The sequence below is a fragment of the Psittacula echo genome (genome assembly GCF_963264785.1).
Source record: "Psittacula echo genome assembly, chromosome: 12".
Classification (NCBI taxonomy): domain Eukaryota; kingdom Metazoa; phylum Chordata; class Aves; order Psittaciformes; family Psittacidae; genus Psittacula; species Psittacula echo.
In genome coordinates this window covers 11904790-11931129 of record NC_137747.1, presented here as the reverse complement: position 1 = coordinate 11931129, position 26340 = coordinate 11904790, and the positions used below count along the sequence as shown (strand labels likewise).

Below are 26340 nucleotides of genomic sequence, written 5' to 3'. Positions count from 1 at the left end.
AAACTAATACGGAAATAAAGCAGCTACAGATTGACTCTTCGGCATTCTTCTAAAACATGCAAAGTTACAGAACCACTGAAAGATGTGAATCATCAAGATTATCAACATGAAAGACAACTTACCCCCATCACCTTACCACGCTGCTCCACATCCTCCCACATGCAGTGAACTATATAGCGACACATGTATTTTCCTGTGCGACCCTCCTGCTTCATTCGGACCAGACACATCCTGCAAGAACACAAACACCAAGTTCATACTTTTTAGTTTTAATTCAAAAGTAAAGAGTAAATTAAATATATTTCAACTCATGTAAGATTCTCCTTAGAGTATGTGACTGTGATCAGGTGTCGTGGTTTAAGCCTAGGCCATAAATCAGAACCACGAAGTCCACTTCCCCCCCACCTTTCTTCCCTCCGCTTCTGGAGGGACGAGGAGGAGAATCAAAAGAATGCAACCCCCACGGGTTGAGATAAGAACAGTTTAATAACTAAGGTATAACACAAACCACTACTGCTACCACTAATAGTAATAATGATAAAGGAAATAACAAGGAAGAGAATACAATCGCTCACCAACCGGTACCTCACCCCCACCCCGCAGTCATCCAGCCCTTCCGGGGACCCTCAGTTCTACCTCCTGGGCATGACGTGCTGTGGTATGGAATACCTCTTTGGCTAGTTTGGGTCAGGTGTCCTGTCCCTGCTTCCTCCCAGCTTCTCCTCCTCCCCGGCAGAGCATGAGACTCACAAAGTCCTTGGTCAGTCTAAACATCTGTGTTATCAGCTCCGTTCCCAGGCCGACCCAGGCCGAAAGTCAAAAACACAGTGCTGCAAAAGCTACTAAGAAGGAGAAAAACTGACTACTGCTACTGAACCCAGGACACCAGGAAAAAAACCCCATATAAATTCATTTATTTAAATAAACCATCACAAACTTTTCTATTCTGCACTCAAGATCTGCTTGTACCTGCTGGATTTTGGCCAATCCAGCTACAGAAGACTGACAGTAGACTATTCTTGCTGACAGTGCTGTAATCTAATTAACAGTACTGCAACCTAAATTCCTCAGCCTTAAGAACACATCACCCTTTGGAGCAGGAACAAATGCCTTGTCTAATCCTAGGCTAGAAGCCAGCTGTAATTCAGCTTGGTACACTAAAGTGCTGTAAGAGCCTGAACTAGCCAAGGTGTGAAAGCTTAAGAAAGTTACAGACTTCACCCAAATTCACATTAGCAATGTCCTAAATTATTTCAACTACAAGGGTCTTTGGATGCACATCCAATCACTTGGCAAAACCCCTACACACAGTACATCCTACAAGAACTCACAAGTTAGTAAGTGCATTGTGGGACCCTAATGAGAATACCAGATTGAGCTGGTTTCCTTTTTTAAGCATTAAAGCCACTCGAACTTCATTGCTGCTGTTCTGTTTAAAAAATAAATAAGAAATTGTATTTGGCTTCTTTTACAACATCTGTAAACAGCATGAACTGAAATAGCAGTTAATCCTTCCGTGAGCCAGGAGACCAGCCCCAGGCCCACCTTCTCCACCTCACTAACAGCTCTGCTCCTGGGGTTTGAGTCAGAACTGCCTGTCCAGGACTGACTGCAGACAAGGTGATGCTCAAACACTGGAGCTGGAAGAAATCACTGCTTTGCACACAGACATGCTACAGGTGGGAAACTGCTCACAAGAAATTCTTCTCACAGCTTATGTGAAAACAACAGAGCAAAACTGCTGGGGGCCACTTTGAAGGACTTGAATACTAACAGTAGTGAATGTGCCACTAGAGTTAGTAGGTAAAAATGATGATTTTTTTTCTAATCTGTTCATTTCTTCAGTCGACATAAGATCTGGGCCTCCCTACAGGCATTAGAAGTATTTGGTGATCTGGGAATGCCAGTTCAAGAGGGAGAATCAAATGCTTGAAGCTTGTCCGTTGAGCTGACCTGTAAAAGGACAGATGCCAGTCTTTATGATGGATTCTATCTTGTCTACTGATTAGTAAAGGGAAGATACTTTTTAACCTGCAAAGAAAGCAAAACTTCTTGCCAGTTATGGGTCAGAGACAAAAAAAGCTGAAGGTAACAAAAACTGCTTTAGTCCTATATTCTTTTTTCTGTTATAACCACATATTGAAGTCCCATACAAGGGCAATTCAACTGAAATACCAAATTGAAAGAAGAAAAGCTCACAGACCACAATCTGATTTCTAGATGGAGAACTGCTGAAAATGACACTGGCCATCAAAGAGACAGCTAGGGCTCCAACACAAGCCAGGGGGAATGAGGTCAGAAGACAGGAGAGAGGGACTGGGACATGATAAGTAGACTCACTGATACCCAACAGTAGAATGACTGAGACACTCTGGGTAGAGAAGGGGAAGGTCAGCAGTCAGAGAAGACTGTGGCAGAGCTGTGTAAGGATTCCCAAGGTTTATATTGTGGCAGTGATGACTCGGTACCTGTCCAATAGCACCACTGTCCCAGCAAACCAGTGCAATTAGGATGGTATCAGGAAATTAATCCTCAACTTGCTCTCAGAAAGATGACAATACTTTCTGCGAAAAAAGTGCTCCAGAACTCAGAGAACAGCTGTCCAGTTATCAGTCCACAAAACAAATGGACAAAGAGCTTAAAACTTGTGTTCTACTTCCATTCATTTCAAAACCTTTGCTCCTCTTGTGCATTTACGTAACTGAGCTGCATGAAAAAGTTAATTAGTAAGAGTTACTGTGTTCCAAATTTTTACCCACTCTTAACAAGTCAAAACGACTCAGTTTAAGAGACTAATCTGGGGCTAAGAAAAGCATTTTTATACTTCTCTTGCTGAATATGCAAGCTCGGAGGGATGTGGGGGAGGAAAGTAAGAGTGGCTTGGCAAGAAAAGCTCCTCTCCTCCCGAGCATCAATACTGGTTCCTATCCACTCTGCCTTCAGTGGTGGTGGAGCAGGAGGAGAGCAGTGCACAGACCAACAGCTAACAATTGGTCACTGATGAGCAGGGCTGAAGCAGTGTTCAGAGTAACGCCTGCTACCCGCGAAGCCTAAAAGGCAGCTGTGTTTGGATGCATAGTGCTGTCACAGAGCTGTTCTGCAGCACCATGGGTGAGATCATGGAATATTGCAGTTTATTTGAGAATTTGGTAGTTTGTTACTACACCTGCTGTTTGAGGTTTAAAAGACACAGACTCTAGAAACTATAAACCTTTCAACTTGATCACTGCAGTGTGAAACATTTCATCATTTCACTACAGTTTTGTAGCATATTCAAATACTGACTCATCTTCATCAAACCATGAAAGCAAAATTATTCCCAACTATCTTTGGAAATCTACCTGAAATTCGTTGGGTTGGGTAATTTATGCAGTTATGCAGCAAGATTATGTTTAGAAGAAAATCATATGAAAGGATGCCTCAAAAGGAACAGGAGCTTCTCTAAGTTGACCCATCTTAAATGAGATCTAGCAGCTTCCCACAATAGCCTCTGCTACAACTGCTCCTGTTGGTATTCCCATAGGGCCAGCAGACTGATTTAACACCAGAAGTAGTAGCTGACACCACTCTGTCAACTGCTGTGAGGTGGCTCAGTGCCATGCAGTTTAGGTGTGCTGCTGTACTACACTTCTGATGCTGTGTATCACAGGGTACCTTTTCCTGTCTATGCAAAATCATGATGATGTGAATAAAAACCTAGGGTGCTCTTTGCATATTCATGTTATCCCTCCCTGTTTTCCCCCCAGATACTTAAGAGTTTGGGTTTGAGTATTTCTTTTAGTCATTTTCCAAATATCAATACGAACAATTACCTTACTAACTTTTCAAAGCCATTTTTAAACATGGAACAGTAAGAAGTACACAATCTGCTAATTTTGAGGGCCTTCCTTATCCAATTACACATCGCTAACTGATTATAATGTCAACAGTTCTGCTAATTTGTTCATTCTTTAGTGAAATGAGTTGCCCCATCTTTCAATATACAGAGGAGACAGGAAATGAAAAGGAGGGAAAGGGGAAAAAAGGAGACAAGGAAATAAGGGGCCTATACTTAAGTGCAGCTATTTCAGTACAAACTTCCTTTCAGCCTTTGGATAGCTGAACCCAAGTCTATGGACTTCAGTCTCCTGAAAGATCTGGCACTTCACAAAAATTACTCTACTCCCTTGTGCATCCCTCTGACCTTTACAAGGATGTAATGCTAGATGAAAACCTGATTTTTTTGGCTACTATTTTCACAAATAAAAAAAGGAAAAAACTTAATGTTCAAGGTGTTAAATACTTTTACAGGTAGCCAAGTTGGCATTCACCAACCTGCATGTACGTTTCAGAGGTGCAGGAATAAATGCCAGTGCTATAATTTGTTAAAAGCTTCTGATGAGCAGCAACTTCAATCACCACAAATTTTACATAAATTTAAACTTAAACTTTTCCTAAAACACCCAACTAAGGTTTTTCCACATGGGCTGAGAAGGCTTTTAGAAAACTTATGGCAGAAATCATTCCACTCCTGAGGAATTTTGAGATGTTAAGCTTCTGTATGGCTCCCTTTGTTCTTTAGTACAGATCCGCTGAAATTCGGGAATGAGTAATTTCAATATGACCACTATTATCAGGAACCATGGAGCCCACTTTTCCTCACATTAAGGTACATATCTTTTTCCTGATAAGTTATACTACTGGATTATTTTTCACTTACCAGACATGAAGCTGGGCTACTAGAAACCATGAATTCAAAGTGTCAGGCATTTGGCACCCTTGAGGAGAGGGGGGAAAAAAAAAAACAAACACAAAACCAAAGCCAAATATTAATATGAATTTCATCACGTTTTGCACCTAAGAGAAATTCACTACCCCAAAACCTAAATACACTTTAATATTTCATTTCTGACCCTATACAATATGTACATATCAGAAGCAAACATCATTTACTGTCAGACTTGTGCTTAAGCTCCAGAACATGCAGCAACAGCATGCTGTAGATTCCACAGATTTTGTGTGTTTTGATCTCACTTAGACAGTATTTGGGAGTGGAGAATTAAACAAACATGTGGCTTCTAGCTCAAGAAGTCCCAAAGCAGTAGAGAATAAGAGGGAATTATCAGTGGGTGCTCTGCTCCATTCTTACACTCTAACATGTACTGGCTGGGTCTTTGCTCCTACTCTTCTGATTTACTACATGGCTGTACAACCCACAGCACTCCTAGCATACCTTGCCTCTAGCTGTTCTACATTAGGATTAAAACCCAACCAACCACAGTAACAATTTCTGTTTCCAGATTTAGTTCTACTCTGAGAGCCACTGTGTTTTCCAGGGATGGTTAAGTCCACATGCACGTTCACACTATGGATCTACACGTGCCATTAGTATGTGAGGCTAAAGATTAAGGTTATGTGGCACAGAAACCATATTCCTCTTCCCCATGCTTGAAAAGCATGGACCTATGGGTTATGTGCACATCAAGTCCTTCTGTTCCTGCCAGTCTCAAACCTACCTCCTAGGAAATCACCTCTACATTTGTTTCCTGAATAAGTTTTCAAGAAGAGTACCTAATGCAAAGGATCTTGATCACCTTGGCCTACTCAGCACCTGGTCTTATCTTCTGGACTTAGCTGTATGAAGGCCACAGTATTCAGAAATAGACTCTCCAGTCAGATATGCCCCTAGAAGTCAACTTTATCTTTTCTGCATTGAATATATCAGAATCAGAATCCGAATTACCAGGTTGGAAGGGACCTTCAAGATCACCGAGTCCAACCCATGCCCTACACCTCGACTAAACCATGTCACCAAGTGCCACATCCAATCTCTTTTTAAACACATATTCCCTTCCTGACTCCTATACTTCTTGTCTCTCAAGTCTTACCAAAGAGATTCACCTGGATCATGAAGCAAAACTTTTCACAGCCTCTTTCTTTTTATACGATCAGGCAACCACCAGAACCACCAAGCAAACCACCACTATTCATCCCTCTCTAGAGAGATGACTCCATCAGTGCCTAGGAGGTACCAAGCTTCAGCATCAGTGTCCATACATCACCTATGCCACCTCTAAGACAGTCTATGTTTGGAAACACGGGTTTCCCTCACCCTTCTCCCCTTTTGGCTCTCTCTTTCCTATTAGAAATATTCATGTGCCTAGAAATGACTACTTTGGCCTAAAGGCATGCCAAGACGTCTCTAACTAGGGCAAGAGTACACAATGCTTCCATTATTCAAACCATTTCATTAAATGAAGGTTCCAGAGGCAAGATTCAGAGTAAAGCACTTAGTTCAATAGAGGTTTCTGAAGTTGAAGTTGCCATGTATCAGTCTCCCACCACAGAAATCACTTTTCAGTGGAAAGCAAAGCTCACACCTCTACTACTGGAAATACTGAAAGTTTTTAAAGCCCTATTCAGTATCCAGGAGGGGAGAATTTTTTCTTCCAACTTCTATTTTTATAATTCATTTTTTAGCTTCTATATTTGGACTGTCTACAGTGTAAATTTAAAGGTGGGATGGCTCCTTTAAAGCATGAAGCTTGCCCTCAGGTATCAGCTTTTTAAAAGGAATGTAATTATAAAATCTGGGCGGTTGGAACACCTTATTCTGGGAAACTAACTGGGGAGAAAGAGCCACCCTATAATGAAACAGAAAACTATTCCTTTTAAAATACAGTTAGATACAGAAAAAAATGTCTGATGATAAAGCTACCTATGAAATGACCGTGACTATTATCAGCTGGGGAATAAATCTGTGCACAGAACACATCCTACTCACATGTCTGCATACAGTAAGAGACATGAATGCTCAGGATTATGAGGACATACCTCTTCCTCCAGCCATATTCTGACCTTAAAATTTATCAGGCAAGAGATGCAAAATTTGAATGTGGACTTTCTTTCATATGACAGATCATCTTTGCCACTACCACAATTTTAGGAAGGACACAATTCGATAGTATCTCCACTTCCTGTAAAAAAACAGTTCAGGTGCACTATGTCAGTGTTCCCCTGTGCACAGCAGAGAGCAAAGTGCCTGTAAGGCACCTGATGGGCTAAGGGAGACAGAGGAATCCAGAGTCCTGGAGGTAAACTCCAGCCCTTTCAAGTTGCTTGGTGGCTGCACTAGGAGCCATATGAAAGGCCATGTTTCCCTCACCACCCACTTTATGGCACAGTTGTCCACCGGACCCTTCCATGTGCCACTTACAGTCACTAACACACTAAAAGAATAACTTAGTACAAAACTGGGCCATTTTCTTTCAGTTCACCAGAGGACATAATTGTCCAGTCCAGAAAACAGGTAGAGGAAGATGGAGAAGTGAACTCTTTGGCCACTACTTTGACTCAGCTGCTCATGGAACCACAATCTAAAGCTTCTATATTGGCAAAATCAATTCATCACATAATCTGTGTTTTTAGAGGAATTATTTTTTGAACATAGATCACATGCCTGTTGAATTGTAGAGCTCACCTCCCAGACAACTGCAGCTCTAACTACATAGAACTAACAGAAACTTCTTGTATCTGTTTTCCTCTGAAAGCAATGATTTCTGTGGAATCACAACCACAGACACTGTGTGTGTTCTTAGAACACCAACACACTGTCAATCTCAGTAAAACAAGTGATGTTGTTCCTTACCTAACAACAGCCTCAAGCCAATGCAAACCTATGTTCTCCTCAGTGTAAATTCAGAGATGGACTGGCTACAACTTGTACTACAGAGCAAAAATACAAGTAGTTCTGGAGAAAACGGTGAAACTTGAAGGAAAGGCTGCCTGCTGTTTGTGATACTTGTAAAGTGAGGGGAAGCTCTGGGAATTTTCTCTTCAGAACAGTATGACAATATTAAGAATACAACTGAAGTTATTTCACCAGTCTGGAGCCTGAAAATCTGTGCCAGTATGTTTTCACGGATATTTTTTGAAATTCCTTTATATTTTAATCTAGGGCAACATTTATATCTCTTTGCACAATCTCTTAAGCAGAGATAGCGAAACACCAGTTAAAAATAGCAAAGCCTCTATCTGAGAGGCAAATATGACAAACAGAAGAGAACTTATCTGAGAAAGCCTGGGAGGGCACACAGCTGGGGAGAGGTATGTGCACAGGGAAAATGAGATTCTCCTTTTTTGATCACTAATGATGACTCCTGCTGCTCACAGAGTTCTCTCCCTCCTGCAACCACTGAAACCACATCACAGTTTTGGAAAACCTTCTGAGAACCATTGGAAAATCTTGCAGCAGCAAGCACTCACCGAGTGGTCCATCCATCAAATCCATGCCTATATACTTAAAGGAGGGACTTGTGTCTCTTCTAGTCATACTCTCTACAGAGTCAAGAAATGTGTCTGGGTTTAATGCTGTCATGATCAGTAAAACATAGAAAGTCTCTTAAGTTCCAGCCAAACCTGCCCCATCAATAATGAAGAGAGACAGGTAGGACACTGTGATCTAACTGACTCTCTATCATAAATAAAGTTGTGCATCAGGATAGGAATGATTTCACACCTGCATCTGAGTTATACTGGACCTTCTCACAACTGGTCATGGGACAGGGTAGGACACAGAGACCATATGACCCCAGTAAAAAGGAAGGAGATACCTGGATTCGTAGTTTACCCCACCCCGGTAAGAAAAAAGGCAATACCTTTCAAGGTCCAGGATATTATGGGTTTTACCTATCCCACCCTTGCTCTTGTTCTCCATTGCAGCAGGCAAAAATGTAACAATCCCAGACTCCAGAGTCTACCCTTGAACCTTCGCCACTTCAGAGCTTCTAGTTGACCATGCACTGTTACGGGCTGACAAGTCTTTTTTGCTGTCGTATTTATTGGTATAAATGTATGCAATGAATTTTCATCAGAAGTTCTCCAAATACCAGCAAGCCCACTACTTACTGTTAAAAAATTCCTCATAGTCAGTTTTCTCCACACAGCACGTGTACATGCGCAAAGCTGCCACCTTAATCTTCTAAAGAGAAAGAAAAGACAATATTTCAAGTATTCATCATAAGAGGTACTGAACACTACTGAGTTTGTTAAACACATAAACTAGCATTTGCTGAAGAGCTTTCTCCTGAGCATCACAATCACTTGAGGTTTTCAGGAGCACATTAAACTATTGTATCGGCCAGGAATGATATAAACAGAATCAAACTTGCCTTAAGGCAAAACCAAATTCTTGACAGGCTTCTTTAATACCCTTCAAATCTAGTATAATGTAATAGAATCATCAAATGGTTTGGGTTGGAAAGGACCTTAAGATCACCTAGTTCCAACCCCTGCCATGGACAGGAACACCTCACACTAAACCATGTCACCCAAGGCTCTGTTCAACCTGGCCCTGAACACTGCCAGTGATGGAGCACTTATCACTTCTCTGGGCAGCCTATTCCAGTGCCTCAGCCTCCTCACAGTAAAGGACTTCTTCCTTATATCTAACCTAAATCTCCCCTGTTTCAGTTTAAACCCATCACCCCTTGTCCTGTCACTGCAGTCCTTGACGAAGAGTCTCTCTCCAGCATCCTTGTAACCCCCTTTAGATACTGGAAGCTGCTCTGAGGTCTCCACACAGCTTCTCTGCTCCAGGCTGAACAGCCCCAACTTTCTCAGCCTGTCTTCTGTCATTATAGAAAAATAAATCCAATGTCATTCCTTACAGAGACTCCAAATCACAATTCCTGGTTTTCTCCAATAACCTTAACTGACGTATAACACTCAGTGTTTTGCGTAATTTAAGTTTTAAATCTTAAAGAGGTTAACATACCAGACATGTCCTAAAAACATCTTTTTTTCCTACAAAAATGAAAATTGACCAACCAAGCTTCACAAGTTACCAAGGAGTCCCAAGTGATGAATGACATGAGGTACACTCAGGTGCTCTGGCACTTCTAGTTTTGTTCTTGGCCTACCACTGCATCACAAACACTTCCAGAGCATCATCTATAACCAAGATACATATGCTGAAGCTTCAAAGAGCACAATAACTGATAGCAAGGATCTTAAAGAGAATAGCTGTCCCTCATTCCTGGGTTGGTTGTTTTCTTCTTAGGGCATGACATCCACAAGGGCTCACCTCAGTGCTCACTGTACTTCAGAGATGAGCACTCTGCCTACCAAATGGCAGTTCAAATTACCAAGGTAATTCCTTGTGTCTCCTTCCACCAAAAGAAAAATAAGGAAGTTTCTACTGGTATCCTGATGTGGCAACAGAGGACCCATCATTTTTCTTATTCAATAATCTCAGATTTCTGTCACAAATCAAGTCTACATCTAAACTTCTTGCAGTAAAATAATTCACACTGCTTGCTGGAGTTCTGAAGGATTCCTTTATAAAGGAAATGCTGTCTAGCCTGGGAGTAGAGATCTCCCCAGTGAAAGCCATTGCCCCAGACCAGGCGTTACTAGACATTAAAAACATATTGTAAAGAACAGCCCCTGCAATGCAGCCCTTAAGTAAAGGTGGTAATACCGGAGAAACTGGTGAAATTTAATCATGGAAGCTTTAGGGTGTAGAAGAGGTGTGGGGGAAGGGAGAAGAAAATGGAAAAAAAGCAGGGAAATATTAAGAAACTTCCCTAAGATCTCACAGAAAGCACTGGCAAGGCCAAAAATGAACTCACGTCTCTTGGGCCCTAACCACAAAATAACTCCCTCCAAATCCAAGCTCCCCAGCCAAAAGCAGGCAGTAAAGAGTAGCAATTAAGGAGAACTCTGAATCAACACTTCCAGCTAACAAGAAACTTTATTACAACAGTATGTATCCAAGCACACGGGAGAGAAACTGCTCTCTCATGAGGTTTAGCATCACCTGATTAAAAGCAAATCCCTAAACCCCTTAAATGTCAGTTATCTTTATATTTTCTTTGTAAGGAGTGAGATGCAATCAGCATTAGTCTCGGACGTCCACTCTGCCTTGCAGATACTGAAAGCACCTTACGAGTTTTAACTCCTGCACAGTTAGGCTCAGCCCTTCTTTCAGTCTTTTTCTCTCACTCGTTTATACTGTGTCCTAGTTCAGAGCCAGAAATAATGAATTTCAACTCCTGTCTTTCCCTTTTGCATAAGGAACTCAAGGTGTCTCTTACAGAATTCGTAAGTTTAGTCAATGTTAACAACTGCTTTATGAAAGGACTATTTAAAGACCATGAAAGAGGAGGACCTATGTGTGACTGCCCCAGTCAGCTACTACTGACCAGTGACTCAAACAGCAATGAGAACATAGCTCACTACTGTCTGTCTGGGACACCCTTCTGTCACAGAAATACAGATACTGAAAGAGTATCTGAGAAGGGCAACAAAAATCAAAACATGAAAGAGCCTCAGGAACAGAAACAAGTTAGACTAAGTTTCCTTAGTTCAGAGAAAGACTAAGATATTATGGAATATACAAGTCTATAAAACCATCAGTGGAAGGGAGAATGTGAACATACACTCCAAGGAAAGAGTAATCACTATTATCTTTAAGTACAAAATTAAAAGGCACCAACTGATAGCAACTGTACCTCTTCCCTTAGTGGGGACTCAAGGTATGGAACTCCCTAACATTGAATGCTATGTGCGCTATAAACTTACAAGAGTTCAAAGTGCATCTGGACAAGTAGATAGATAGATAGATAGATAGATAAATAGATAGATAGATAGATATTAAAGAAAAATGCCCAGTTTCATGCAGGAAGTCCTGAAAGAGACAACTGCTGTGGGCTGGAGGAGCACATGAGACAAGTATCAGAATACGCTTTTCCTGAAATTAAATTATTTCTAGGTAACTCCAGTTGGTCACCATTACAGAGAAGATGATGGTCTCTGTGAGTGTTTAACTTCAACAGCAAGGCTGTGATTGTGTTCTCTGGTGCAAAATGAAGAGATAAACATCTGAAGAAATTCAAGAAGGCATTAGACACTAGAAACCAAACGCAATATTCCTACTTAAGGTAACGATGGCAATGCATATATCAAGGCGGGTTCAAGCTACGGATTATTATTCCTCACATCACAAAAAAGGAATTTACACGGGTAATAATTAGAACTGTTCTATTAAGTATTGCTCCTATCACTAAGAAAAAAGCGGGGGCATTTTTGTTTGCTTTTTGAACTCTGAAAGCATCAAACAACCAAAGAATTATTAACTGAATGCTTTACCCATCTGCTATACTTCAGTGGTCCTGTGAAACCCAATGCTTCTATTATCCTGGTGAAAGTGCCCACTTTCTCTTCAGATGGCTGCACGGAATCTTTTGCAGAAAGATGCTGTAAAACCAAAATATCACATATTTCAGTCTTAGCAATTAAAACTGAGAAATCAGTTTAGTTAGAAAAGTTACAAGTTTAATAGAGAATTTTAGGGGCTTTGCTTACTTTCTTTGTTCAACAAAACAAAAAGATATTTAGGTCTTCTCTGCAAAATATTACACTGTTTCTCCTATGTGATATTCTTCTGTTTATGCATGCAAACACTGCAGAACTCTTTTGATAAAAGCATCCCATTGGAAGCTCAGACTCAAAGAGTACAGAAACCTGCTTTCCAAAATATGGCTCCCATTCTAGATTCCCTTTTCCAAGAAATGCCACAATTCTTTTTTCATTATTCTGCACGTCTGCCTAGACTTCATTCACATCACTCCTGGCTTGTTAGACCTACCACCTTGTCATCCATTATTCTTCCAGATTTGCTCTGCAAATGATGCCTGTGCAGGTACAAGAAGGGGGGCATAAGCAAGCAGGAGTTCTTTCCTTCCACACATCTCTTTGCTTTCCTTCATTTTGTCTATCCATATCAAAATGACCATTTAAAACTATTTCTCAGTATTTACCTCTAACTCTACACCAGCAAAATACCCGATCAGGCAGACAGCATACTGGGAGTGTGATTTCTATGCAAGCTTTACCCATCCATCCCTAACTTTCTTTTTCCTCCTGTCCTCTCATTTCTCGTGTATACATTTCATTTTGCCATTTCCCTCACACTGAGTTAACAAGAGCAGGATCAGGATATTTATCAGTTGAAAGACACCGACTCCCTTGGATTAAGTACTAAACTGATCTTACGGAGATGATTCATGCTCCAGAAAACTTCTGTTCCAAGACAAAAGACCATATATGTAAGACATGTAGAGACCACAAATTAACAAAACTGTACATATGAACAGTAAATAAATTATTACACAATAATTAATTAGTAGTAGTAGATCGTATGACGATTTTCAATGTTTAGCAGACAGCAAAAGTGTGCATCACACATTATTCCCAAGCTAAAGAAGCAGGAAACATTTTGTCACTTCATGTATGGGGCAGCTTCTGTGTTTCCCTTTTTAAAAAAAGGCACATCTGTCCCCACTTCAATAACTCCTCTCCTTAACTTAGTTCTTTTCTCATTGCAAAGAAGCCCTCAGGCTTCTTTGAATGAATGAAGATTCATTGGAATCTTCACCCCAGATAACCCAACTGTAACTGCATCTCCCTGTGCTAGCACTTCATTTTCTGGAGAGGAACAGAAAGCACTTCTCAAATGACTGGATCCATTGCTCACACTATACTAAAACATTTTATATAAAAGTTGAAACATCTTATACATGACTTGAAAAGTGTTTTGTACCAGTATCTATGTAATCCCTAGCACAATGACAATAGCACAGACAATGAAAACCTCAAACTCTTCTAACCTTATGTGTATTGGAGAATGATCTGCTTTGCTGTGTAATGGCTCCACTGGCTTGAATCAATTCACCACAGGATTCAGATAGTGGGAAATGGCCAGGCTTGTGTCTCTAGTAAAAATGATCAATGAAAACAGGAAAAAAAAAAAAAGAAAAAAAGAAAAAAGATGAAGAGACCATTGACACAACTTTATACCAATTACCCTCAGTTCCTTTGGTTTGCTTCTAAGTGAATTACAGTTTAGTCTAATCCTGAAAATATTACAAAATCCAGAAATTTCTTATCATAACTGTTGCAAACAAAATGGTTGTCCATGATCAATGCTCCACAACACACATTTTGTAAGGTTAGTAAATGTACTGATGGAATTGACTGGAGAACACTTCATACTGATGGAATTGACTAGAGAACACCTGTCAGCCCCTTTAAGGCACCCCCTTATTTTCCATGTGCCTTAGCATAGTTTCCAGGAGGAACTGCTCCATGATTTTGCCAGGCATTGAGGTAAGACTGGCCGTCCTGTAGTTCCTTGGGTCTTCCTTTTTTCCCCTCTTTTAAAAATGGGGGCTATACTTCTCCTTTTCCAGTCAGCAGGAACTTCACCAGACTGCCACAACTTCTCAAATATGATGGATAATGGCTTGGCCATTTCATCTGCCAGTTCCCTCAGGACCCGTGGATGCATCTCATCAGGTCTTATGGACTTGTGCACCTTCTTAGATGGCCTCAAACCTGATCTTCATATAATTTGTATCTTAGAGCTACTGCACAAAACTATCAAGTAAGAGTGAATGGGATCTCTAGGTAAGAAGCTGCACACTGAATAGAACACTTATCATAGCCTCCCAGCACAGCCAGATGAACAGCAGCTTATTATCAATAAATTCAGACAAAGTAAATATACTGGTTTCATCAGAGCAGTCATCCCAGAAGTCTGCTGAATCTACTGGTAGCTCAAAGTGAGCCCAACTTCATCAATGAACTTCACAACTGCTCATTTCTCTCTCTACTCTCCACACCTTATGCTACTTGATATGGAACTGGTGTTTCAACAGTATGGTGTGTCACAAAATCACAGTCAATTTTACCAGGATTGGAAGTCTTATCTGACAAAAGACACTCAAGCCAAAAAGCTCACAGGCAAGCTTCTAATTCTGTAAGTCATGGCTCTATGATACAAGTTGTAATACACATGGAGATAAAAAAAGGCTTAATCTCTCATTTGATTGTATGCAAGAAGGAAACACCGACAGTACACTATAATTTGTTCAGAGAGCCTGCATCTACTCCCATTTCTTACACAGTTTTCCCCTCATTATTAACTGCTCTTACAAGATGTTCTAGTTAATTTTCTATGGGTAGACACAATCTAACACCATGCATCATATTACAGAACTGGAAGCAAAACTGCAAAGCTGTACTTCCCACTGACAGCACTACTTAATGTTGTGCTGTGCCAGATAAACACACCATCAGTACTAGCAAGTCCAACACTACTGTACAGTGGAGATGCTCTATTAAATAAAGTGCTGGAAATCACATGCCATCATGACTAGCTTGTAACAGCTGCTTTGGAAAAATGACCTACATTTGGAGTTCCATGTTTAATCTACCCACAACAGATCATTTAGATCCATTAAAAAACTGGAATGAAGACAAGTATTTATTGAAGAGTGGAAGCTCACACTTCTAGCATCAGAAAGCTTTTAAGTTGCTTTGATATTTCAGCAATACACAGACAGTGAAGACATCACTTTTGGAAGCCTCTTTATAAAAAAAAAAACCAAAAAACCAAAACAAACAAACCACACAACAAACAACAAAACCATGAGGTTTTTTAGTAATTTAAACTTATCCCATTTTTTACACACTTTAACATACTCTGACATCCTACCTGGAAAGTACTGTAGAGCATCTGTCTACACTGGCCTTGGACTGTGGCTGTCTGTAGTAATCCACTGCATGCTGCTACCCATTGAGTTACTCCTGTCTGGCAGCACTGCAACAGAGATCAGCAATGAAGAAAAGGACCTTAGCACCCCGAAAACATTGAACTGTCCTCCTGCTTCCACAAGTTTTATTCATTTATACCACAATGCTCAGATGAAACTCCCAACTTGTGCTTGAAAGCAGCATAAATTTTGGTTTTAAAAGAATCTTGTCTGCAGTACAAGCACACAACCCAAGTTTGATGGCAAAGCCAGAGCTGTCAAAGGAAAAGGTGGGCTGTCTACATCATAACACTACACCACAAGTTTTATATATACAGAATAAATTTAAATGCTTAAGTAGAATTCTTCAATTGACTGAGTGGTCTCTAAAAAGCCCTAATCCAACTCTTTAGATTTTGTGCATCTTTGTCTTACTTTTCTCAGGCACAGCTAAGAATTTCAATATTTCAAAAGCATATATTGTCCCAATAAATGTTGGTGAAGATAATAATTTTCTGTAATGAAAATGTCAGATCATATGGAAAACAAGCAGGGTTTTCTTTGCCCGCACTGTCTTTGCACCTTTCATTTTGTGCAGTATTCAAGTTAGCACAATTTTGCCTCCATCATACATATTCTACATTAACACTGGAAATAATGTATACATTATCAGAATGGATATGCTTCTTTCTACTAAAGCCAGCTTCATTTTCAATTGGCCACAAAGACGATTAAAGAGACTGAAGCATCCAACATAAAGCTTAGCTTTGAGACTCCAGTGAAATCTCATTAATTTGTATAAATACCTCAAACTCCTCTTACTGGCACCCAGTGAAAGGATGACTATGAGACTAGCAGATGTGCTCAAAGACTAGGAGGAACAGATACAAAACCAACTTGAGTTCCTGTTCCCTGCTTCCTGTACCTGCAGAGTCACTACTGTCCCTCAGTACTGTCTTCTCAACACCTCGCAGAGGGGCACTTGCAATCCATTTAAGGAATTGAACTGGGCTTTTAATAACTGTGAGGGGACAGATACCCTGCCATAACAAATGTGATTAGTGTTCATTACTACTACCTTTCCACTTCTACTGTAGTGATACTAAGTTGCTGCTCTTTCTCCATAATACCACTACCCAGCAAATGAAATTATTAAAATGATACATTTCTATCTAAAAAACTATTTCAGCTGTGTACCACAAAGTACTTCTTGAGGTAATCCAGTGCTCTGATATAACCAGTTTAACAAACACTTAAGTGAGAAAGAAAACATAGCATTTCTAGTAATAAATAATTATTACAAGATTCCAAGGCATCTGACAATTTTTTGAAGCTTTTTCTCTGTAACATGAAGGAAAGCATGCCTAGGTTGCACTATGTGTTAGAGCTTGAATATGTGGAGTTTATAGCTGTTAAAAAGCACTACTGCAACAAAAGTGGACAGAGACATATGAACACATAAAATAAGCATATTCACATTTTAAAGGTGAGGTGTGATAAACAAGTAATAAAGAAAAGACAACAGCAAAAGGTACCGAGCATAACCTGCATGGGATTACTCAGGAATAGCCCACACAGTGCAAGCACCTCCTGCAGCCGGCTGCCTTGTCAAGGTACAGATGAAAGGATATCACTATGATCTTCTAAATCCTCCTGGCAACCACTAAGAAATCCTTAGGTACCAATCAAGCTATTCATCAAGATCTCTTCTTAGGTAAAGAACAGCTTTAATGATAACACTTTAATGATAACGACAGTAAGAACTAGCAGAGCTGAAACGTCTGGACAATAATCATGACTGTATCATGCTGCAAGCTCTTGAGGACATAGTTTGCCAGATGAATGCCACAAGCAGCTGGGAGAGGAGTTACCCAGGGACAGGTAAGCCTAAGAGACAAGTCCTTCACCTTCTGCAAGCAGGTTCTCATTGCAAACTGCACCCTGGGGGTACAGCTCTGCAGACAGCTGAACCCATCCATGCTGCCACGGTTCTGCTGCTCCAGCATTTGGAGCACAGTGGACAAGAAAAACGCTGGAGGAGACAATGGCAGGCAACACTGCAAAAACATGAGCAAGAAAAAAAGAGTAGGAACAGGAGGAGAAAGCAGGAATTGAAGCTCACTGCATCTGGATTGCTCTCAGGCAGGTTTGCTCTCAGTTGCCTTCAGATTGAGAGCTCAAAGGACAGGACACAGCATGCCTGTAAAACCCACACCCCAAGACATCAGTTCCAAGACCTTAGCGAATTGATTTCCTAAGTGAGCACTGACTAAAGGCCTCTCATCTTCCTGACAGATCAGTACCCACCAAGCCAGCTCTGTATTTGTGCCATGATGGAATATCAGACCCAGGCAGAAACGTCTTTCTAGGCTATATGCTTAAAAGTGGTACTCAGCTCCAAAGACTTGAAGGGCTAATAGAAAGGAAAAAATGCACACAAATGCATGAAAAAGGAGTTGTGTGATTAGTAATCCGTTCTCATTCAAAGGAACCTAACCTCTTCCACTTAGCACAGAAATCACAATCTTTATATTAACCTTGCTATCAAACACCTCTGAAGTCAGAGGAGAATCTCTTAATGGCAATCCGCACCCCACAGGACACACAAGCAACAAGAGAAGTACCAGAGTGAAGAAAAAGCCCAATTCTCAAGCCCCGAAGAGGAGTACTAACGCATTTCACGATTCTTATATAAACTCAAACTCTGAAGGACAAGCTGCTCCCCCTGTTTCATCACAGAGCGCTGCCGCAGGGCGGGAAGAGCCGCTGGTGGTGCCGCCGCCGCCCCCCACAAACAGCGGGTGCCCTCAGTCCGCCGGGCAGCCTCGTCCTTAGCGCGCCGGCTGGGACAGGACACAGGCGGCCCGCGGGCACGGCGGACAGGGCCGGGCGCTGTAGCAGCGGTGGCGCTGGGACCCCGCGCGGGGACGCGCCCGGCCAAGCCCACCGCTCATCCTCGCGGCGGAGGAGGCGATCCCGGCCGGCGGCACTCACCACGGCCCGCACCAGCGCCGCCATGGAGCCTCCCGCCGCTTCCGCCGGCGAGGCCCCTTCCGCCAGCCGGCTGCGCATGCGCGGGGCGGGGCGGACGGCTGAGGAGAGAGGAGTTGTGAGGAGGGAGGCGGAGGGAGGTCGGGGAGGGGGTGGCATGGGTTGGAGCTTGGTTCGGGACCGGGAAAGGTGGCAGACCCGTGTTGGTCGCTATGGCCAGTCCTCTTCTCAAAGGCTAGACCCATAAGAATCTGTGGCAGCAGAGAGGGCAGCGATGGTTTCCCCTGGCTTTGACCTGGCCATTCCGGTTGCCCCAAGCAGATGGCATCTGTGTGAGCCTGCACAGGTGCCACCGTGAGGATTTCACGGCAGTAGCATCAGGAGAACATGGCAGAGCCCCTCGTGCCGGTACCCCACAGGCTCTGGAATCAGCGCCCGGCTGCCAAGAGCAATCCCAGCTGCTGCTGCTGTGTATTCCCTGCTCGTTCCTTCTGCTGGCACCTGCTTTCATGAGGCCACAGAATGAACCTGAGCAACAACCCAGCAGGTTATAAGGAGCTGGCTTGTTTTGCCACGTTAGTCTTAATCTGGATCACATCCACATCACCTCACAAATGTTAGTCCTGGTACGCAGAAGGCTGGTGCAGATGTGAGCAAGAGCAGCTGGGGAAGAGAGCAGGGCTGCTCTCTTCAGCAGCACTGCTGGCTTAAAGGGCTTGGGGAGCTATAATATTCTACTCCTCTCTTTCCCAGCATATTTACTGGGATGTCAGCTTCCCAAGAGGGCAGTAGCAGCCGCTTTAATGGCCCTGAAACTCCAACAGTAGTCCTTAGAAATCTTTCATATGTTCTTAAATATCAGGCCTCAGGGGGCCAATGGAATCATCTGCTTGGACTTCTTTTCCACAGGCACCCCTGAGCCCTGTGTTTGCAGTCAGTCTTTTCCGAGATGGTGTGACTCACCACAGCTGTCTGCTGAAATAGTTTTAACTTAAAACTTGATGTGTTTAAGTGAACAAGTTGTTCTGATGTGGGGGCTAGATGTTGAGCAACACAGGGAACTGTAGATCTCTGTCAGAGACATGCTACATTTCATTTCAGTCTTGAGCCTGCGGCTAGTTCTAGGGAAGTTAAAGCTAACTGCTTCTTTCTGTTTGGTTAGCTATCCTCTGTGTATTAGACTCTAAGCAATATTAAATGCCATTGTTAAAAGCAAATCTTTTGTGAGAAGGCAATGGAGAATGATTGCACCTTTCTGAAGCCTTCTCTTTGCCATTAGTGAGTTAAAGTCATTAAAAGTGATGAAGCTCATGAACCCCTACAGTGTATATTTGCACAGAGAAAAGATTTCTGTTGGTAGCAGAAGGAGTCTCATGGAGGTGTGCAATAGCCTGCCTACTATAGCGGACACTTTCTAACTCAGAGCTGCATGTATAAGTGTGCTGAGTGCCAGTTTCTGACACTCACTTGGGTCTGCGTCACCTAATCCTCCACAGGAGGATTTTGACACCTTTCAGTTGGAGAAAATGAGTGTCTTACCTATGACTCCTCTGCTTCCATAGGAGGGGTGTTTTATCCCTCTGATCATGGCTACCTCTGGACTTACTCCAGCAGCTCCACGTCCCTCTTGTGCTGCTGCCCTAGAGCTGGATCAGGACTGCAGGGGGGGTCTCCCCAGAGCACAGCAGAAGGGCAGGATCCCCTCCCTGAGCTGCTGCTCACGCTCTGGTGGTGCAGCCCAGCACACGGGGGGGTTCTGGGCTCAAGCACACACTGAAGCTGGGTCATGGGGAGCTTCTTATCAATCAACACTTGGAAGTCCTTCTCAGGGCTGCTCCGTCCAGTCTCTGACCAGCCTGTAGCTGTGCTTAGGATTGCTCCGTCCCAGGTGCAGGACTTGAACTCCATGAAGTGCCACAAGAAAGACAGGAAGAGAGGCATAGGCCCCTCATTCATAATTGTGATGACCACCCTCACTATGAAAAATTCAGATTAAAATCCCTAAATCTTAATCAGGGCAAAACTTGAAGATTGATAGCATTGCACAGAAGTACCCCCGCCTAGGTCACTGGCTGTTCTCCATGGGGAGAGTGGGGCAAAGGCTCCGTATTTTGCCCAGCAATTCCATGCTGGTCTCAGAATGCCACCTTGTCAAATCTGGGTATTTATCTACCCTGAAACTTCAGTTTTGAGACTCTGTCATTTTTACATGAAGAAGTGGTGTTGAAATGTTCCAGGTGGACTATGATGCGTACATGATTTGCTGTCTTCTAGGCTATGGCAGAGACTGAGACTTGCTTCTGGGTTGTTACATTATTCCTTGATTGGCATAGTTGCTTACAGACATCTGCAAATCTTGTAGGTGTGCAGCTAAAAAGATCATCTAGACCGTCCTCCACTTCCAGTACTAAACATACAGAGAATCATCCGGTGCATGTTTCCCTCACCTGCACCTAAAAATTTTTGTAAAGGGGTTCCCAGCTTCCATTTGAAGCTTGTTCCAATCTTTCACTGTGAAAGTTTTCTCGTTCTTAACATAAAGATGCTCAGTGTGAGTCCCATTCTTCTCCCTTTAATGTCAAGTTCCTAAAGGTGCTAGGAAAGAGCAGAGTATGGTTGATACTTTAAGAAATCAGCCTCAGGCTGTTTGCTGTGAGAAGCGTTGTAGAGGTGAGGAGAAACTTGGCTGGATGTTCTGGAGATGAGGTTTCGTATCACAGCTCTGCAAGATTTTTTGTTTATAACTTTTATCATATTGTTTTTTCATCTGGTTAATGGATATACACATATTTCTTCAGAATAAAAAAGAATTAAATAGTTTTGATTGTTTGGTTTGGATTTTTTTAAGTATCTTGTTGTAGTGCCATCAGAAATAAGAAGCACAAATGGGCACATGGAGACTATGTTGTCAAAAATACGAGACATGGTATGGTGAGCCAGCAATCCAGGTCCTGTGTCCTCTGCTTATCTCTGCCTTGAGGAACACTTATGTCTTTCAGAGTGAGCAATACAGTACTGAAAAGACAAAGGGCTGCACCCAAGAATTTAGCACAGTGAGAACTGCCTGATCTGTCAAGCTGGAACCTCCAGGTTAAATCTTTCCTGAATTTTCCACTGTTCAGACTTCAGAGGCAGGCACCTCTATGACCTCCTCTGGTATTTTTTACTTGCCACATTTCCTCCTCTCCAGCAGTGATGATGTTCTGAGCAGACCACTCTGCAGTCAGACTTTCTGTGTGTAACTCACCAGGAAACACATTTTTTGTATGTGTTTTTAATCTGTGTATTTCTGACCATTTTCAAAAGACTTCCCATCCACTGCATGCAATAGTCCTTGGCTATTGTGCTCCTGAGATTACATACGCATTTAACCTCTCCCAAGCTGGCTCAGTAATCATTGCTACACTTCTAGTTCTTTTTTTGACTTAATTAACCAGGAATGATAACTACGTTTTAAACAAAGGCATTTACAAGTATTTGATGTTCCTGTCTTTGTAAGTTCCTATCTCACATAATTTTACTTCAGATATTATCACAGAACATGCTTTTCCCACTTTCACACTGAAAAGCACACTGATCATTTTTATGTTGGCCTGTGGGTTTATATTCTTAAATGTACAAATGCAGGTTAATCAACTGTTTTGAAATACTCTAAATATACAAAATCCCATAACAACTTCTCATATTTTTCTCTTCTCAGACATGAAGAATTAAAATCAACTTGATAAGGCAATTGTTAGCCCAACATCTGCTGGGGAGAGCTCCCTCCTTCTGAGAAACAAACATACTTTAGACTATGGCAAAAGTACAGATCTTTTAACTTCAGTCTTTGCTCAGTCTAGAATTCCTGTCTAAGTGCAGACTGAAAATTATATTAATTTTCCTTCTTAACCACCTGCTCCTGCTTCTGCAAAAGAAAAGTCAAAAGAAATCTCATAATTGTATGGGGAAACAGGATCTCTCCATGTTACCTGGGACAAGCAGGGCTGGGGCCTTCCAGATAACAAGAGGAAAAATAATTCATATGGATATTCCAGGACACTCTGGAGATCATGATAAAGAGAAACCCAATTGCAAATGCTCAGCTCAGGTCCAGCAGATCTTGTTAACTCTGGTTCAATGCCAATACTGCAAGACTGCCAGCTGGCCCCTGCAGCTATTTGAGTGTCTTTGCAGCAGACTTTCCTGGTGCTCCAGGTTCTGAAAGGGCCTTGTATGTACCCAGAGAGCCAGTACAGGTCTCACACTACATCCTGTCTAGTGCTCCCTTTTAGGGCTTGAAGCATAGAGCAGTGATATCAGACCCTTGGAGCCCTGGTACATGTGGATTGACTTCTTCCAGAAGGATGTCCCTGCACTGCGCTTACCAGAATTCCGAGTTCCAGAAATGCAGTGAGGGGCCATCTGACCGCATGGGGAAACCCAAGTTCCGCTGGACTTTAAGCTCGGGCTGGGTGCTGAGGGCAGATGGCATTTTTAAGGTTGAACTGGTAGTTCATATATACTTCACTTTCGCAGAATTTTTCTCCTTTGCATACAGAGTGAATTTGGACACTTTGAGATCAAGTCCAGCCTTAGGGTGACATAACAAGCTGGAAAAGGACTTCTAATGGAAACTAATTATATTTTTAGCAACTTACAGATGTTTAGTCCTCTCCATAAAACTGAATACTCAGTTTGGGGTGTCAGTGTGCATACATTTGCTACTGTGGTTCCCCAGGATAAATGCTATTTAAAAATATGAAAATAAGTTAATTTTTCAATACAAGTACAATCCTTACAATGCATTATGGACGTTGACAGATTTGGCAAGTATGGAGATCAATTCCCTGATCTGGAATTCCTTGGCTAGAGGTGCAAAGTGGTCCTTGCTCTAGTCTCCAGGAGGGAGTTACCCCTCTCCTGCACCAGTGCTGCAGGAGTAAAAGCAGACATGAAGCAGAACAGGCTCCCCAGTGCCGCACCTCACTGAGTTTGGTGAAACCTAGCAAGCAAAGCCTGAACTGTGTGACTGAACCATTCGGGGGAAGTAGAAATAGGACCTGATTACTTTTTCTGAGCTTCTGTATCCTAATGGCTGCTGCTACTGTTAACTACGATAAACTCCTATTTGTTCACTTGATCTTGCCATCAGTGCCCAGTGTTTGCTGGGGCAAGCCCAGGACGTTTCCCTCCACACCTGTCAAACCTGGAGTGTGCTTTGGCACCCTGCCACTGCAGAGTCCCAGCGCCTGGAGCAGACCGCTTCAGAAACAAGACATCCCAGTGCTTAAGCCACCTCTGCTTCATGAGCTTTTCTTCCCATCTGTATGCTGTCTGAAGAAGAAAGTGTTTGCTGGTCAGAGAGGTTTTCCACTTGCGCCTCCTTCAGCTTTCCATTACCGCTAAGAGGTTATATGGGGTGCAGTGCTATACACTGTACTGTACTATATGCAGAGGTGTTCAGACTTAATTTATTCCCTTCTCCTGGATAAAGATTATTGCAGCTGTGTGTTTTGGAAAACTATCAATGAAGGGAGTTCAGCTCATACAACACACTTTCAATAGGGTACTGTACTCTATATTTCCAGGTTCTGTTTTAATTACACTTGCATATTACCTCGGAGGAAGCTGAAATCTGGAAAATGTTTTCTCATATACCATGTCTTAAACCTTCCTGACCTTCTGTTTTATACCAAGTGCATTTATGTTTGTGATGAAAACCATATAATATGGGGCAAGGTTTGGCTATCGGGATAATCTGCCAGCAGCATGCTGTCAGTCCCTCCTAGCAAGGACTGAACAATTTTAACTAAGAAACGTCCCCATCATTCCTCACCCCACCACCTTCCAGCAGTCATTCCCTCTTCTTTCCCTTCATATGGCTCCCAACAAGAGCCAAAGGAGTTTGCCATATGCTAGGATAGGGCAGAGTAGTGGCCCTCTACTGTGGCAGCAGGAGGCTCCTGCTGCTCTGAAGAATCCTTGAGGGATCAACAGGATAGCTCATACAATGTCAATGTATTGCCCACATCCTGAAAATAACAAGTAAAAGGCCCAGCCTCATTTAGAGGAGCTGTGTCCAGCTGTGCACTCCCAACAGCTTCTCAGAGACTGGGGAGCAGAAGCAGCCCTGAAGTCTTCAATGAGCCTCACACCGCTCATGCTGGGCCAGGGAAGTGAGCACTGCTGTGGAGCTTCCATATATTTGCACTGGAGACCACTGGAAAAATCAGCCCAATGTCCAGAATTAAAACCTCCTCAAGACATCCAGCAGTGTGCAGGGAGAGCAGGACACCACGGAGAACTTCTGCATGCCATGTACCCTCTGGCCAGGAATAAGTGGTTACAAGCAGGTTACAGAGGTGCCCTATGGACTCGCAGTAAGAGGAGCAAACCTCCTTCAGTGATCAAAAAGGATGTGCTTCTTGGGGCTGACAGCAGAACAAAATCTGTATGAGTCAAGCATCTGCTCCAGAGCAGCTTTCAAGTAACCCTTAAATCCATGCCAAAGAGAGCACATCTTGATATTCACATCCTCTTGGTGTCTGGAGAATGTCCAAAGAGAAACGGTTTTAGTGAATATGTGTGAGCAGCAGAGGGTCTGTCAGTCCTTTGCCCAGCTCTCAAAGCCCAGCACTTCACCATTCAAGAAGTACAGATTGCTGTGTCTTTCTTTTATTTCTTCTTGAAGAGCTCTGTCCTCCTGGAGGCACAGGCAGGTGGTCAGTCTTCCAGCCTGGGACACACATCTCTGCCTCTCAGTCTGACAGGGCTCATGAGGTTGTGCCTCTACTTGTCTTAATGCCTCGCCCTAAAAAGCAAAGTAACTTTTACTTCATAATGAGCAACAGGAATGATCTAAATCTTGTCAAGCAGGAACCTTTTAGTGGGACTGAGCTGCTTTTTAACTCAGCTGTAAACAAGGATTTTCAACTATGAGGCAAGAACTTATAAAATTTAAAGTTTTTCATTAGAAAGCAGTGATTATGGAAAAGCAGTGTTGGTCATAATAGAAGGCTGAGTTTGAACTCCTAATGCTGTGGCTGAGAGGGAAAGCAAACCCTGAACTATAATGAAGGTTAAAATCTAGTAAAAGTATAGAGTTAGTAGTGTCTCTGTGGCATTGATGAGTCTGTTACTTCAACATTAAATGAGTTCTGGTATTCATGCTACAAAAAATATTCAGAGAAGTGAGAGCCTAAAGAAAAAAACACACAAGAAGAAGAAAAAATCTGTTAAGGAAGGTGTACAGCAAAAGCACAACCAACAATCTACCTCTTCCATAGAAAATAAAGGAAAAAAATTCATCACTGTCTCTACAGGTAGAACAATGCCCATGGGAGAAGTTCTTTCATGGAGCAGACAAAGAAGCCAATTCACTGATTCAAAGTGGAAACTGGACAGTAGGTAGAAATAGCTGCTTATTAAAAAATGAAGTGCTAATATTCACAGAATTAGCTTAGAGCTGAATGTGGTGAGCTTTGAAAACTTTCGGTCTTTAAATCAATCCTGGATTTCTCTTTCCAAATACATAAGACCCAGCTATTACATAGCGTCATTTAATTCCAAAGAACTTTAAAAATAGGTTTCCTTTAAAAAAAAAAAAACAGGTGGGAAAAGAGAGACCACATCAGAAAGCCATGCTTCTCTTCAGGACAGTGGCCAAAGCCCTGGTAAGTCCTGCTCAATGGGTTAAGCCAGGAGGTCCCACTGTACTAGTCCCCTGCAAGTTTTGGGCTTCCTACAGAACATGAGAATGGTTTTGCCAAGTCAGACCATGGATCCATCTAGC

At 42.3% G+C, this 26340-nt stretch overlaps 1 protein-coding gene across 3 annotated transcripts in view; it reads right to left on the bottom strand.

The window, feature by feature from the left end:
- The window catches only part of UQCC1 (ubiquinol-cytochrome c reductase complex assembly factor 1), a 39929-nt gene extending 21302 nt beyond the window's left edge, over positions 1-18627 (bottom strand). Inside the window, exons 1-7 of one of the 3 annotated variants that reach the window (XM_080627774.1) lie at positions 18570-18627; positions 15539-15643; positions 13650-13754; positions 12130-12237; positions 8887-8959; positions 4700-4757; positions 123-231 (exon numbers count right to left, since the gene is read on the bottom strand). In XM_080627774.1, coding sequence (XP_080483900.1) covers positions 123-231; positions 4700-4757; positions 8887-8959; positions 12130-12237; positions 13650-13754; positions 15539-15643; positions 18570-18593 — 582 coding nt within the window. In that variant the 5' untranslated portion in view covers positions 18594-18627. Of the gene's footprint in view, positions 1-122; positions 232-4699; positions 4758-8886; positions 8960-12129; positions 12238-13649; positions 13755-15538; positions 15644-17482; positions 17597-18199; positions 18526-18569 lie in introns of those variants that run through there. The other 2 variants (XM_080627775.1, XM_080627773.1) reach the window with 2 other exon arrangements.
- Between the last annotated feature and the right edge of the window lie 7713 nt (positions 18628-26340).